The sequence below is a fragment of the Trachemys scripta genome, chromosome 17 (genome assembly GCF_013100865.1).
Source record: "Trachemys scripta elegans isolate TJP31775 chromosome 17, CAS_Tse_1.0, whole genome shotgun sequence".
Taxonomy (NCBI): domain Eukaryota; kingdom Metazoa; phylum Chordata; order Testudines; family Emydidae; genus Trachemys; species Trachemys scripta.
The window spans coordinates 12,201,456-12,216,300 of NC_048314.1; the positions used below are offsets into that span (position 1 = coordinate 12,201,456).

The 14,845-nt window shown below is 40.8% G+C and overlaps 1 protein-coding gene across 8 annotated transcripts in view; it reads right to left on the reverse strand.

Moving 5' to 3' along the window:
* CDK5RAP2 (CDK5 regulatory subunit associated protein 2) overlaps window positions 1-14,845 on the reverse strand; it is a 101,860-nt gene that overhangs the window by 27,535 nt on the left and 59,480 nt on the right. For all 8 annotated transcript variants that reach the window (XM_034793351.1, XM_034793353.1, XM_034793354.1 and 5 more), the window contains exons 23-27: window positions 12,918-13,173; window positions 10,620-10,736; window positions 6,702-7,305; window positions 3,456-3,688; window positions 839-887 (exon numbers count right to left, since the gene is read on the reverse strand). In XM_034793351.1, the coding sequence (XP_034649242.1) occupies window positions 839-887; window positions 3,456-3,688; window positions 6,702-7,305; window positions 10,620-10,736; window positions 12,918-13,173 (1,259 nt within the window). The remainder of the gene's footprint in view (window positions 1-838; window positions 888-3,455; window positions 3,689-6,701; window positions 7,306-10,619; window positions 10,737-12,917; window positions 13,174-14,845) is intronic.

Below are 14,845 nucleotides of genomic sequence, written 5' to 3' on the forward strand. Positions count from 1 at the left end.
TGATAGTGGCGGGCACCAGAAGCTTCAAAGAAAATGAACAGAAGTGGGCAATTCATTGAATGATCCATCCCCGGTCGTCCACTCCCAGCTTCTGGCAGTCAAAGGTTTAGGGCAGGGGTCGGCAACCTTTGGCACGTAGCCCATCAGGGTAATCCACTGGCAGGCCGCAAGACATTTTGTTTACGTTGACCGTCCAAAGGCACGGCCTCCCGCAGCTCCCAGTGACTACAGCTCCAGTTCCTGGCCAATGGAAGCTGCGGAAAGCAGCGACCAGCACGTCCCTGTGACCCGTACTGCATGGGGTTGCATCCCGGACCATCTTGCCTAATAGCCACTGATGGGCCTATCCTCCATGAACTTATCTGATTCTTTTTTGAACAGTTATACTTTTAGGCTTCACAACGTCCCAAGGCAACGAGTACCGTAGCTAGTCCCTACAGTTCAGTCCCAGGGTGAGGGGAAGCAGAAAGGTAGCTTAAAGACACCTTTGCCAACCTTCTTCTCTCGGTTGTGCTTAGCATCCAGCCTAAATATTTATGCTTATATGCCCTAGTATGTTATCCTAATTTTATTTATGCTAGTAAAAGTAACAGAGTGTTAGTAACCTGACACCTCACTTTAGTGGCTCTCCTGTTAAACCTTTGCTGAAAAGCAGGGAGAGACAACTTGTTTTCTATGAATATTTTATTACCAAAATGGATATTAACGGAACATGTGTTGTATAAGCAACAGTCATCTCAAAAGAGCAACAGAGTTGAAGTTGGGCTATAAAACATACAGGCTCTTTATCATTTAAATACGTAACAAATTTAATGCCAGTCTTCAATGGTACTCTTACCTTTGTGCTAATTCATAAAGTTTGGCAACTTCTGCATCCAATGATTCTCCTGCACAATAAAAATATATTTTTTTTTTAAAGGAAGAAAAGTGCACTCAAAATAATACTGGTTATCTAATCTTTTTCTCTGCATTAACGTATTTGAATAACTTGAGTGCTAATTGAACAGTGACCTGGGAAGTGCAAATAGATACCAGCCTATGTAAAAAACACACACTTGATAACAGTGCTGAGTCTCCATGTTATTAAGCACAACTGGCAGTCCTGGCTCAAGAAAGGCGCAGAACTTGAATTTCAGAGGTCTGGACTGAAGGTCAGGATTGAAATGCACAGGCAGAAGGCTATTTATGCTACTGCTTTACAGTCAATTCTTAGTAAGCCAAATGTTCTGTATAATCCTATAGAGCAGCAGTTCTCAGACTGTGGGTCGGGACCCCATTTTAATCGGGTTGCCAGGGCTGGCTTAGACTTGCTGGGGCTTGGGGCTGAAGCCTGAGCTCCACCACCCCAGGCCGAAGCCTGAGGGATTCAGCCCTCAGGTTACAGGCCCCCTGGCTGGGGCTGAAGCCTTTGGGCTTCAGCTTTGATCCCTTCCCCGCCCAAGGCAGTGGCGCTTGGGCTTTGGTTCCAGCTCCCCAACCCGGGGCAGCGGGAATCAGGCAGACTCAGGCTTCAGTCCCCCCTTCCTGGGGTCGTATAGTAATTTGTGTTATCAGAAGGGGATTGCGGTGCAATGAAGTTTGAGAACCCCTGCTCTAGACGTTTTATTTTAATGTGTGGTTCAGTGCAGTGCCATTGTGTTAGATATATTGAACTGTCTCAGTTGTCAGTGACTTTCATAGTGTATAGGAAACCATCTGTTGGTTGGGGTGGGGGTTTAAAACATGTTAATGTTTATGCACTACAAAATCTTCTGATTTGTAATGCAAGTATCCACGGAAATTACTGAATTCACTCAATCTTTTGTTAGATTGGTATGACACACTAGTTATAGCATCTTGTTCACATATACAGCCTCTTTAGTATGAGTAATCACAGCGACAACATGCTGTGGGTCTTTTTAAAGAAGGACACGATAGGGACCATTGTTTGATTGCCCAGTGAATGCGTCAGAAGAAAGTCTTCTACAGGCAATTACAAGAAAATGTTGAGGTCAGTGTCTCCCTTTTAAAAGACTACCTCAAGTGTTTGCTTGAAGATAACTTTGCAGCAGACACCTGCAAAAATGCTGTTAGTTGACTGAGATATGCTGGAAAAGTCCATCCTTGAGGAGCTAGGAAAAAGCTTTCTTGGTGGACTTTGCTCATCGTAGTATTCCTTTTTCTTTTTGCCATCACTTTGTCACTCAAACTTCCTCAGTAACAAAGAATGACGATTAGGATAATGGCTATGGCACTCTGTTCCTTTGGATGACAAATATCAATTCCAATGACTATTTTAGGGAACAGTATTGCATTTTAAATAGCCATGATTTAAGGTGTAAATCTGTCTTTCCGTCACCATGCTGTTCCATGCTTATGTCCCCAGGGACCCTTCTACAATAAGATTCTGGATCTCAACACACCTTCTGATTAAAATAGCCTACAAACATAAGGAACAATACACAAATGACCGACAGCTTTGGAGAGTCCTACTGCTTGGATGTTCCAGGCACCTGCTCTCCAGTCTAATGCCTTACTGCAGCCTGGGTGCGTGGTGACTGAGTCTGGACAGAGAGATCTCAGAGCACTCAAGAAATATCTCCCCGGAAAAGACAGAAATTTTTCAGGTGCATAAACACTCATTCTTCAGAGTATAATCCAACCTTCTAACTGATGAAAGTTAGGGAGGGACTTCCTCTACCATCAGGTCATTCCACTACAGGATTTCTTGCACCTTCTCAAACCATCTGGTACTGGCCACAGTCAGAGACTCGATGGCCCATAGTTATGGCAATTCCTGTATTGCAATGGAAAAGCTCTACTTTACGTAATGCATTTTCCACATTTATAAATGACAATCTGCATTAAAAGCACAAATCATTGTTTATGATTTAATACATGTATAGCATTAAACAAAAAAGGCACATTCTTCAATGATATTCTAAAACCTCTGAACTTTTTATGGGCCCAATCCAACTCCAATTGAAGTCAATGGGAAGACTCCTATGAATACTTCAGTGGGAGCTGATCAGATACATAGGCATGATTCAAAAGTATATAAAGCCTGGATCCTACATTAAAAAATCCTGGAGTCCATTTGTTGTTGAACGTGTCATTGGTTTTGCTGTACCCTGTGGCTTTAGCCCAAGTAGTTTTGGTTGCTTGGTGTGTGTGTCTTGTGACACAGGAACAACTTGAGATGCAAGGACCCAATTGCAATGAGAACTACAAAGTTAAAAATCAAGCATTGCGTGAGCACTAGAATTAAATCTGCCATGCAGTGGCAGGGACAGCAGCTGTCTGCCTGGCATTCTGACTGAACGAACTGTAGAGGGAAGGTCCCACTGTGAGTGACAGGAGGACAAACATAAGAACAATACATAGAAGTTGATTTCCAAGGCAAAAATATTATTCTTCAGATTTCAATAAAATATTTATGTACCATAGACAACAGGCTGGGAAACATAGCTACCTACCATATAGAAACTTCTTTTCCAGCTTCTCAAACAGTTGCACACTTTGATTCAGCTGTTCACGGAAGCCCTCAGCAACATAATAATCAACATCGCTGGCTTGGAGCAGCTCCTCAAACGCTTTAATAAGGCTGGTCAGATGTTGATGATAGGTGACACAGATGCTGTGGATCTCTTTAATTTGCTGGCGTTGAAAGGAGAGCTCTCGAGCTTGGGAATGAACTAATGAATCATATCTGTGAAAATGAAATTCTCTCTGAAAAGAATGTTTTGACCATAACGAACATTTAAAAAAAAAAACTAAAATGAATTACAATTCTATTTCTAGACTAGAATGTTAGGTTATGTAAATCCAATTTCTCTAAAAATGCCCTACGGCAACAGTGACAAAGATGTCTTGCCCTTACTACTAGGCTTTGTATTCACGCCAACAACTTACAGGTTATCATGCATTATGTAACTGCTTAATTTATAAGATAAGCAGGAATTGAAATGATGAATTCGCTTGTAGGCCACCCAAACACCCAGTATTAACCTGATTCTTAGAATCTGACAAACAGGCGAGTCAGATGGCACCTGAAGGAGCTATAATGAAATGAGTAAAGAGGCTAAAAATATACATCTCTACAATGGTTGTCTGTGAAGGACCAAGAGAGTCAGATGGGGTCCACCTTCCTCTGAAACATCACATACTGTCGTCTGGCAGGATTCTGGACTTTGTGGACTAATGGTTTCATCCAGTATGACAAATTCTAGGTTACTGTCTCCTGTGTTTATTACTACAGATGTGATCATGACAACCAACTTACTGCCTAAATTCTTGTACTTCAATAGGTAGGATATAAATTTCAACTCAAAATAACTGAGTTTATACTGCACTTGTGGATATAGCTGTCCACTTTATATTGCAATTGTCCCTATCACTGATATGCTTCTTTCTACAGAAGCATGTACCTTGGGGGAGGAAGGGACTGAAAAAGGAAAAAAACGAACAAAATATGGGACATAAACAAGAACTATGACAACTTGGGTTGCTAGAACATTTTTATTTCTGCTTGTATAGGGAGAGGATGTATAACTCATGTGTGGCTCGGTCACTTGTGAGTCATACAGTCATACCAAATCCATGGCAATAAAAACTTTATAGCAGCCCATCCCATCCCATCCCTTAGATTACATAGTTAGATCTATGTATGTCATATGTGTGAAGTGTATTTTCTAGGATGCAAGTTCATATATTTTATGGAGCAGGTGTGTATTTTTCTAAGCTAAGATTAAAGTGCTACATCAAGGGTTTGCAAGCATCATCAACCATGAATTATGGAGAAACCTAAAGGGTTGAAGACATTTCTGTGCTCCGCCTGCTGCCATCAGGTATTCCCTAGGGGAAAGAGTGTCTTGTTGCCAAACCACAGGATTGGGTATAAGGAGATCCAGATTCTAGGATGGACAGTGTCAGTCTGTTTTGTGGATAAACTACTTAACTTTCTTTGCCTCAGTTTCTACATATGTAAAATGATGATACTTCCAAGCCTTACAGGAAGGATACACTGGTTTTTGAATTTCTATTCTAAGGCTTCATTCATTAAATTTCACATGTATAGTGCTTTCAGATACTTGAATGGAAGGCACTACTGTACACAAGTGCAACATAGAAGGTTCCCAGGAATTTGGCAGCCAACTGCCCATAGAAGTGTTTCAGACTAATTCAGATTTGATGTAGAATTTCCTTACTCTTGCCACAAAAATTATAATGTGAGTGCTGCAAAATTCCGGGAGCATTGACTGTGGCTTATACTCACAGACTTTAAGGTCAGAAGGGACCATCGTGATCATCTAGTCTGACCTCCTGCACACTGCAGGCCACAGAATTTCACGCACCCCCTCCTCTAATAGACCCATAACCTCTGGCTGAGTTACTGAAGTCCTCAAATCATAAGAGCATAAGAAAATAAGATCGACCATACTGGGTCAGACCAAAGGTCCATCTAGCCCAGTATCCGGTCTTCCAACAGTGGCCAGTGCCAGGTACCCCAGAGGGAATGAACAGAATAAAATAGATAATCATCAAGTGATCCATCCCATTGCCCATTCCCAGCTTCTGGCAGACACAGGCTAGGGACACCATCTCTGCCCATCCTAGCTAATAGCCACTGATTGACCTATCCTCCATTAATTTATCTAGTTCTTTTTTGAACCCTGTTATAGTCTTGGCCTTCACAACATCCTCTGGCAAAGAGTTCCACAGGTTGACTGTGTGTTGTGTGAAAAAATACTTCCTTTTGTTTGTTTTAAACCTGCTGCCTATTAATTTCATTTGGGGACCCCTATTTCTTGTGTTATGAGGAGGAGTAAATAACACATCCTTATTTACTTTCTCCACACCAGTCATCATTTTACAGACCTCAATCATATCCCCCATTAGTCGTTTCTTTTCCAAGCTGAAAAGTCGCAGTCTTATCAATTGCTCCTCACATGAAAGCCATTCCATACCCCTAATCATTTTTGTTGCCCTTTTCTGAACCTTTTCCAATTCCAATATATATTTTTTGAGATGGGGCGACCACATCTGTACACATGATTTAAAGACTAAGTTACAGAGAATCCACCATTTACTCTAGTTTAGAACAGCAAGCAACTAGTGCTCCATGCTGCAGAGGAAGAAGAAAAAAACCCAGAGTCTCTGTCAATCTGACTTAAATCATCACCTCCCACAGAGAAACCTGCAAAAGGGAGACCCTCACTCGAGAAATCAAATAGGAGACAGCATCCTGCAGGGAAGATTTGTATAGGCCTCTGGAGGAAGAAGGGCATGTGGCATAAAAACCACCACGGGAGGATGATATGGATGTATTAGATAGGGTGACCAGACGTCCCGATATTTACGTGTTTGTCCCAATATTTCGCTCTGCTGGCATTTTTTTTTTGCGCTCCGCCGGCAGCACTCGGCTTTTTTTTGTTTTCTCCGCCAGCCGACCCCCCCCCCTTCCCCGTGTCCCGATATTTTCTTCCTCTCATCTGGTCACCCTAGGATTAGAAGCAGTTCTTTAATAGTAGAAATAATTTTTGTTCTTATAAGGCAACTTCTAAGTAAAAATCTCTGTCACTTTACATTAATGTTAACGAATTTTAGCCTTCACCACACTGCTCTGTGGAGGTATGTAAATATGAATATCCCTGGAATTATCTCCTACAGTACTGGTGTTTGCACTTACTCATAGGGGCTGAAAAGGTGTTAACATTACTCACTTGGATGGTGATGTTTCTCTAAGTTTGTTTTGCAGATGATATACTTCATCGAGAAGGTGCATATTTGCAATTTGCTCTCTTTCAAGTTCAGCCTCATTTTCTAATAATAGCTGCTTAAGATTTTGTGATGTTTGTTCATCAGGTGTTTCTGCAGACTGTGAATTCAGGTTTTCAATGTGGATTTCATAATCCACTTGCTGATGTACCGTAGAAAATGTTTTGGTCTCTTGTCCATCAGTATCTTGCATTTGTATAACATGTCTTTCCATGGGCAATTCAGCATCATTCAAAACTATATTAAAAATATCACTGGACAAAAAAGGATTAGTAGGCTGCAAATGAAATATGAACATTTTGTACTTTTCAAGCTCAGACTTCATATCCTTAATTCTTTGTCTCAATTCTTCCAGGTCGTCTATGACTTCATAGTCATCAAATGCATCTGTACTTGCTACACTCAGTTTGAGAGAAAGCAGACTCTTGGAACCTGAATATGTTGTAGCTGAGTCCATGTCCTGGTTATCCATGGAATAAAACTCTTTATTTAGCTCTTTCAATGAATGTAGAATATTCATGTCGCTAATGTTATGAGGAGTTTCTGTTTCTGAAAATAAAAGGATTGTATGTGAGCATTAATATTTATTTGACATTTGGCTCATAACAGCACTTGAACAAATCTCTTCACTTTCACAACAAGGGAATAAAATAAACTGCACTTAGTTTGTATCTTTGACCTCATTATCTGTGCCCGCTAATCCATCTTACATTTCTAACATTCCAAACCTCTCATCAGCTTCCAAATACCAATTTCCAATACATAAAACCAGCTCTCTCCCAAGGTAGGGATTTAAAATTACACTTGTTATATTCCGTTCTAGACAAGTGACTATTGCTAAGTCCAATATCTTTCAGCACACCAAGGTGAGTCCCTCAAACACAAGGCATTATAACACTGATTTACAAACGGACCAAAATACTTTAAAAAACTTCTTAAAAATTTATTTTATTTTCTCTCCAGCTCCAATATCCATACACAGCCAAGTGGAGTTTAAAGTCGGAGGATTTTAAAAGATTACTAATAAATATCGTAAGTTGGAAAAAGAAGTTCTAATAAGTTCTTTTTAAAATGTGCCCTAAATAAAATCCATAATACTACGCAGGGTTAAAGATTTTATTGGTACTCATTTGGGATGCCCTAAACAATTCACATTTAGCTAAGCCACTCATGGGTAATGCCATCACCAGAGATTCATGCCAGTACAAATTTTATACTTCTATACATCATATATTCTACATTTATTGGGGTAGGGAGAGTACATATAAGTAGCTAGGGGACTGGAATTTTCCCATTACCAGGAAACAGAGTCCTACTATCAGGCTAGCTCTGCAAAAGATCACCAATATTTTGAGATTGTTTACCTCCCTCTTTCTGGAGCATCCTGAAGCAAGACTAGGGCCCCTTACATGTATATTCTGGACAAGCATAACATACTGGTAAAGCCAAATTGTTCTAGAAGCAGGGCACCCAAAGCATAAATCCTATGATCTCAGTGGCAAACTGTCAAATGGAAATGAAGATAAACCTAAGCCTGGAAATTGCTGATAAAATAATGAAGGATTCTGAAGGACTGGTGACAGATCAGTTCCGTTGACAGATCAGTTCTGTTTTCCTTAGATAGTGTGTATCTGGTCCTTTGGCTGTACAAGCCAACTACAGACAACGTACTGTGAAGACCCTATAGTCAGGGGCGGCTCCAGGCACCAGCGCACCAAGTGCGTGCCTGGGGCGGCAAGCCACGGTGGGCAGCCTGCCGGTCGCTGTGAGGGCGGCAGTCAGGCGGCTTTCAGCGGCATGCCTGCGGGAGGTCCGCCGGTCCTGCGGCTTCGGCGGCAGGTACGCCAAAGGCGCGGGACCGGCGGATCTCCCGCAGGCGTGCCGCCGAAAGCCGCCTGATTGCTATGCTTGGGGCGACAAAATACATAGAGCCGCCCCTGCCTATAGTAATTCCATTTAGTGTGAGGGAGCCTGTCAATTGTTTGTACCGGCTTAAGGCTATCATAGAGTTTGTCTACTTTCTCGAGGTGAGAACAAGGAGGTTCAACAGCCTCCTCCACAGGGACTGGAAATAGGCAATACTGACAGGAGGAACAGCACTGTAAAATCCCATCGCTCACCAGTGGATACATTCAGAAAGGATCTTTCATTCTAATTTGTTAATCCTGCAATGTGTTTAACACCATCAACTACCACTGGCTTCAATGGGCACTGCAGATGCTCAGCATCTCACAGGATTGAGCCGTAAATCAATCCAAAGTCTCACTCAATGGACTCCTAAAAAGAATGGAGTGGAATGAATATGGATGCCGGAGCTAAGAATGAGCACAAGCAAATAAAAATAACTCTGCAAGCAGAATCCAAGGTTGGGCAAGGAATTAGGTGATTACATTGCGCTATCTATCCCATGTGCACTGAAGGGCAGGATAATGCTCTGCGATTGCTGTATCTGCTCACTTACGTTGTTCAACATTCTAAATGCTATTGAGTCACAAGACAGCAATATGCTTGAGAAAACGTCATTGCACCAGGATTCATGGGGAGATCCTGAGTAGAAGAATAAGATACATTTCTTAAGAGTTCACTAGCTACTCCTACTTATTCTTCACCAGAAAGACAATCCTCTGTGACTTTGCAGTTGGTTGCTGTAATGATTAAGATGTCCCAGAAGGTTGTGAATTCAGGTGAGGAACAAACAGTGAAACCAGATGAATTCTTAAGCTCAAATAAAGGACATATCAGATATTAAACTGATAAGAACAAATAGTAGATAATGTTTTCACCCCTCAGCTCACATTCAGTGGTTTGAGCATTGGTCTGCTAAACCCAGGGTTGTGAGTTCAATCCTTGAGGGGGCCACTTAGGGATCTGGGGACAAATTGGTAGTTGGTCCTGCTAGTGAAGGCAGGGGGCTGGACTCGATGACCTTTCAGGGTCCCTTCAAGTTCTATGAGATAGGTGTCTGTCTGTCTGTCTGTCTGTCTGTCTGTCTGTCTGTATGTATGTGTATATATATACATATATATATATATATATATATATATATACATATATATAACTAAAGAATATGAGGGGGTGAAAACCAGAAAAATTGGAAGCAGTATTGTTTTTAATTAGAATGCTTGTTATGGTTTTTCATAAGGCATTAGTTGCTCTTTAAAGCAGAAACTGCTAGCACACTTTAATGTACCACACACAGGTAATAAATGTATATTCTGCAATCCCTTACTGACTGGCTTCAGGGGGACTACACACGTGAGTAAGGGTTCCAGAATTAGTCTCCTATTCAGCACTCTGTATGCAACTAGATAAAGAGGTCATTCAAGCCCTCTCAAAAAGACAAATGGATTATGTAGAAGCACATAGTACATGGAATTAACCCCATTTACATTTTCATTCAATGATTCAGTTAGGTTTCAACTAAGCCAAATGCCTTCAAATAATTCAGATAAGCTGAATGCTATCGTTCTATTGCTTCCTCCTTGCATTTCATAACAGTGTGGCAAGTGCACAGTAATGAACATATTTAATTCACTGAATGGATCAGAGGAACTGAGGAGGTTTGCAGTACAGTGTTTGGGAGTTAGGTACACAACTCATTATTTTTTATTGGAAATTGTGCTCATAAATTCATGTGACCCTTCTAAAAACATAACCCTTAAGACACTAACTTGGGGACCATTATTCTGTACTAATTAAGTAAACAATATTTAAAACCAACAAGTAATGGTAAAAAAGGGCAATTATCTACAGTAGAGTAAGTTATCTATAATTATTTACAGAAAACAATATGACAATATATTTTAAGATTAGTAGCTTTCATAATGCTGCTTTCTCATTATCACTTTGTATCCATGCTCTACCTTGACTGGTTCTCTGATCCATGACCATCTTATTTTCATTCTTGTCATAAGTATCAAATCCAACAGCCTGTGAATCCACCTGGATCTCTTTGCAATCCATTCTGACCAATGATTCAGCTAGGAAATATAAGGGGAAAAAAACTTAGCTAAGTGACTTTCAAAAAGAAGAAGAAAAGAAAAAAGTAGGATAGTAAAACAAGTGATGCAGCAACAATTCAGAATGGTGAAGTCATATAAAGAACTGCAGTAGTAAACATAAAAACACAAATATGCAGATCATGTGAAATTGTCTAAGCACATATTTTTCAAATACATAAATTAACTATCAAGATAATTACTATAAATTTGAATGTCCAAGGCTTCCTACCCCAGATGAAGATCTTACCACAAAATTCTGCATCACATGATGAACACATGCAAGCGGTCAGTACACTTATTATATATTCAATTGATTTTTAGTGTTTTATTTTTTATGTATGTTTACAATGAAGATAAATAATTTCATCAATTTAAGCAATGATTCTAACTTCATTCTCTACAACCTCTGTGAGCCCCAGGTCTTGGGATTCCAGCAAGTGCAGACTGCTGCTACCCATATTGGCATACATGCAAAAATAATCGAGTATAGGGGACGAAAGGACTGCAACCTTGCAATGGCTGCCCTTTCATTTCAGAATCCAATATAAAGCTACGGTACTTTCATTCTTAAAATTCTCCATGGAACTTTACTCCTACTTCACAGACCATGGGCTAGATCCTGCTCCCACTGAAGTTAATGACCAAACTCCCATCCTTTTTAATAAAAACGAATAAATAATAAAGGGAAGCACTATGTGCATGGTATTACTGTGGCTTAGTTGATAGAGCACTGAATTGGGAATCAGGAGACCTGGGTTCTAGTCCTGGCTCAGCTCCTGGCCTGCTGGGTGACCTTGGGCAGGTCATTTCCCTACCTATGCCTCACTTTTCCCATCTGTAAAATAATGATGCTTACCTCCTTTGTAAAGTGATTTGAGATCTACTGATGAAAAACACTAGATGAGAACAAAGTATTAGTATTATTAATAGGAGTGCGATAAGGTCCCTTGTTCCAATTCTACTCCCCTATACACTCACTTAAGCACTTGGGTCATCACTGTACTTTTCCACAACATTACTGTTGCGGAGAAAGCCTTCTACTCCACAGCTGTTGCCTTGTAGAACACACCATACTTTATAATTCTGACTCTCTCTCATTTCACTTCCTTAAAACATCTCTCTTCCCCTCTAGCCATGCCTTTCCACCATCCCAAGTTATTGATCTTACAGCTATTGATCTTACACTTTTTCACCATACTGCATCTTTATATAATATATATAGTCAATTCTCTTATAATTTGTAATACTTTGCAGATACAGGTATTTTGTTTATGGTTAGATTTAAATTACTCTCACTAAACTGGAAAAAAAAAAAAAACATTTGACACCTTGACTGATCAATGGTAAATCAGGTACATTCACTTATGCAACATGAAGAAATAAAACCTACAACTACTAATTTTCCCCCTGCTGATACTCGCACCTTCTTGTCAACTGTTTGAAATGGGCCACCTTGATTACATTGAACTCATTAGCATTATAAAAGTGATTTTCCTCCCTTCTTGTCAACTGTTGAGAATAGCCCACTTCCACCTTAATTGAATTGGCTCGTTAGCACTGACCTCCCCCTCCCCCACTTGGTAAGGCAACTCCCATCTTTGCATGTGCTGTGTATTTATACCTGCCTCTGCATTTTCCACTCCATGCATCTGATGAAGTGGGTTTTAGCCCACGAAAGCTTATGCCCAAATAAATTTGTTAGTCTCTAAGGTGCCACAAGGACTCCTCGTTTTTGCTGATACAGACTAACACGGCTACCCCTCTGAAACATGAACAAATACAGTGCATCTATACTTTCATCTCTCCATGTTTTCTATTAGGTTTGGAATCCTGTAAATGAATATTTAGGGTAACCCATATTTATATAAATGTGCTATGAGACTATCGTTTATTATGTATTTTATGCCATGTATACCATGCACTTTCATTGCATATCAAGCTGCATTATGTTTTGGCTGCAAAGACAAATCTAACTAAAAAAAACCAACACTAAGTATTTTTAGGATATATATTTGTCCCCAAGCAAATTGTAAGATTAAGCAGTATTGTATATATGTAAAAGTGATCTATTTTTTCTTTCCACTATAAGAAAAGAAGAAAATATTTCAAGCAGTACTAGATGTTATTTTATCTGCTCTTTAAATGCAAATGTTTATTTACCTCTCACCAATACTCTTTCTTGTTCAGGCTTCTCTTGCAGATTTTCAATTACAGATCCGCTCAAAGATAACTCTTTGTGAAGTTGTTTGTTTTGTATTTTACATTCCTTCAGACCTTCATCAAGTGCCATGAGCCTGTGCTGCAGATGCATGTCTGGCTTCTGTGTACAGGAGGTTAAGGGAATGTTTCCTACTGATCTAGATGATTTTAATGGAATGGGTAAACGGGATTTCTTGAATGGATAAATGAAATCACTCTGAAAGATAGATGCAATAAAACATGGGATTTGGTAATGGGTATGAGATACTTGGTAAGGGAAAACAAACAAGATCACCAGGAAAAAAATACTAGTAAAACTTTGTGCATACCAATTAAGTGCTATATTATGTAATTTTGGAAACAAGACAGCGATATCCTTGCAAAGAATTTGAGCATTCACAGGGAAATGAGATATCCTCCTGGCCCAGGCCCTTATAATTTTCTAAAGGTAAATGCTGTTTATTAATCCAAAGCCCCGTGCCATGTGTCTTCTAGGGCATGGAACCAAGACGGCAGATTGACTGTCTACTGGTAAAGGCCTTTAATCTAAAAGTATATCTGTTAAGTCTAGACTGTGTGCGCCTTTGAGGAATATATACTCATCTCATTTGTCTTCTCTAACCACTAGTTCCTTTTGGATCTCTGTGCCTTTCCCCTAACTCATTGTTTCTTTCCACAGAGAATTCTCTCAACCCTCTACAACAGTGGTGGGTAAACTATGGCCCAGTGGCCACATCCGGCCCTCCAGCCTGTTTAATCCGGCCCTCAAGCTCCTGCTGGGGAGCGGGGTCTAGGGCTTGCTCTGCTCCCGCACTCCAGCCGGGGAGCGGGGTCAACGACCACCCCATGCATGCGTACCAAGGCTCCCGGAAGCAGCAGCATGTCCCCCCTCCGCCAGCTCCTATGTTTAGGGGTCGCCGGGGGCACAGCGCGCTGCCCCCACCCCAAGCACCACCCCCGCAGCTCCCATTGGCCAGGAACTGGGGATAATGGGAACTCCAGGGGCAACGCCTGCAGATGGGGCAGCATGTGGAACCACCTGGCTGCACCTCCACATAGGACTTGGAGCGGGGACATACCACTGCTTCCAAGATCTGCTTACGGTAAGCGCTGCCTGGAGCCTGCACTCCTGACCCTCTCCCATGCCCCAACCTCCTGCCCCAGCCCAGATCCCTCTCCTGCACCCCAACCACCTGCCCCAGCCCAGAGCTCCCTACCGCACTCTGAACTCCTCCTTTCTGGTCCCACCCCAGAGCCCACACCCCCAACCAGAGCCCTCACCCCCTCCTGCACCCCAATTCCAATTTCGTAAGCATTCAGGGCCCACCATACAATTTCTATACCCAGATGTGGCCCTCGGGCCAAAAATTTTGTCCACCCCTTCTCTACAAAGTCCAGAAGGTATTTTCTTCATTTCTTCCTCTCTTTACCCCAACACTGGTATGGTAGCGTTATTGGATTTTTTTTTTTTTTTTAAAGTCTCGTAATAAATAATAATCTATTGTCACATTTTCATCCTGGCACCTTTTGAGGACTTCCCCTAAATGTGTCCTAGTTGTCCAAATTGGAGAAACAAAACAGTGAGATCTCAGAATTGAGAACTCACACACTATGCTGATGAATGCTACAGAATTGTGTGCAATAATAATAAAAATCAATAATAATATTTTCAAATACATCTGATTTACTCCTTTTGTGATGTAGTTGCTCCACCAGCATCACGAGTGCTGTAATTTCTTTTTTTATTTTGTATTCTGCAATATTTTTCCACATTCATTTCCTACCAATTATAGTCTTTACACAATTTAAAATAATAAAAAGCAAGTTCCATTTTCCTAATGATATACTCAATTCCTTTGGTACATATGAACACAATATCACTTGGAGGC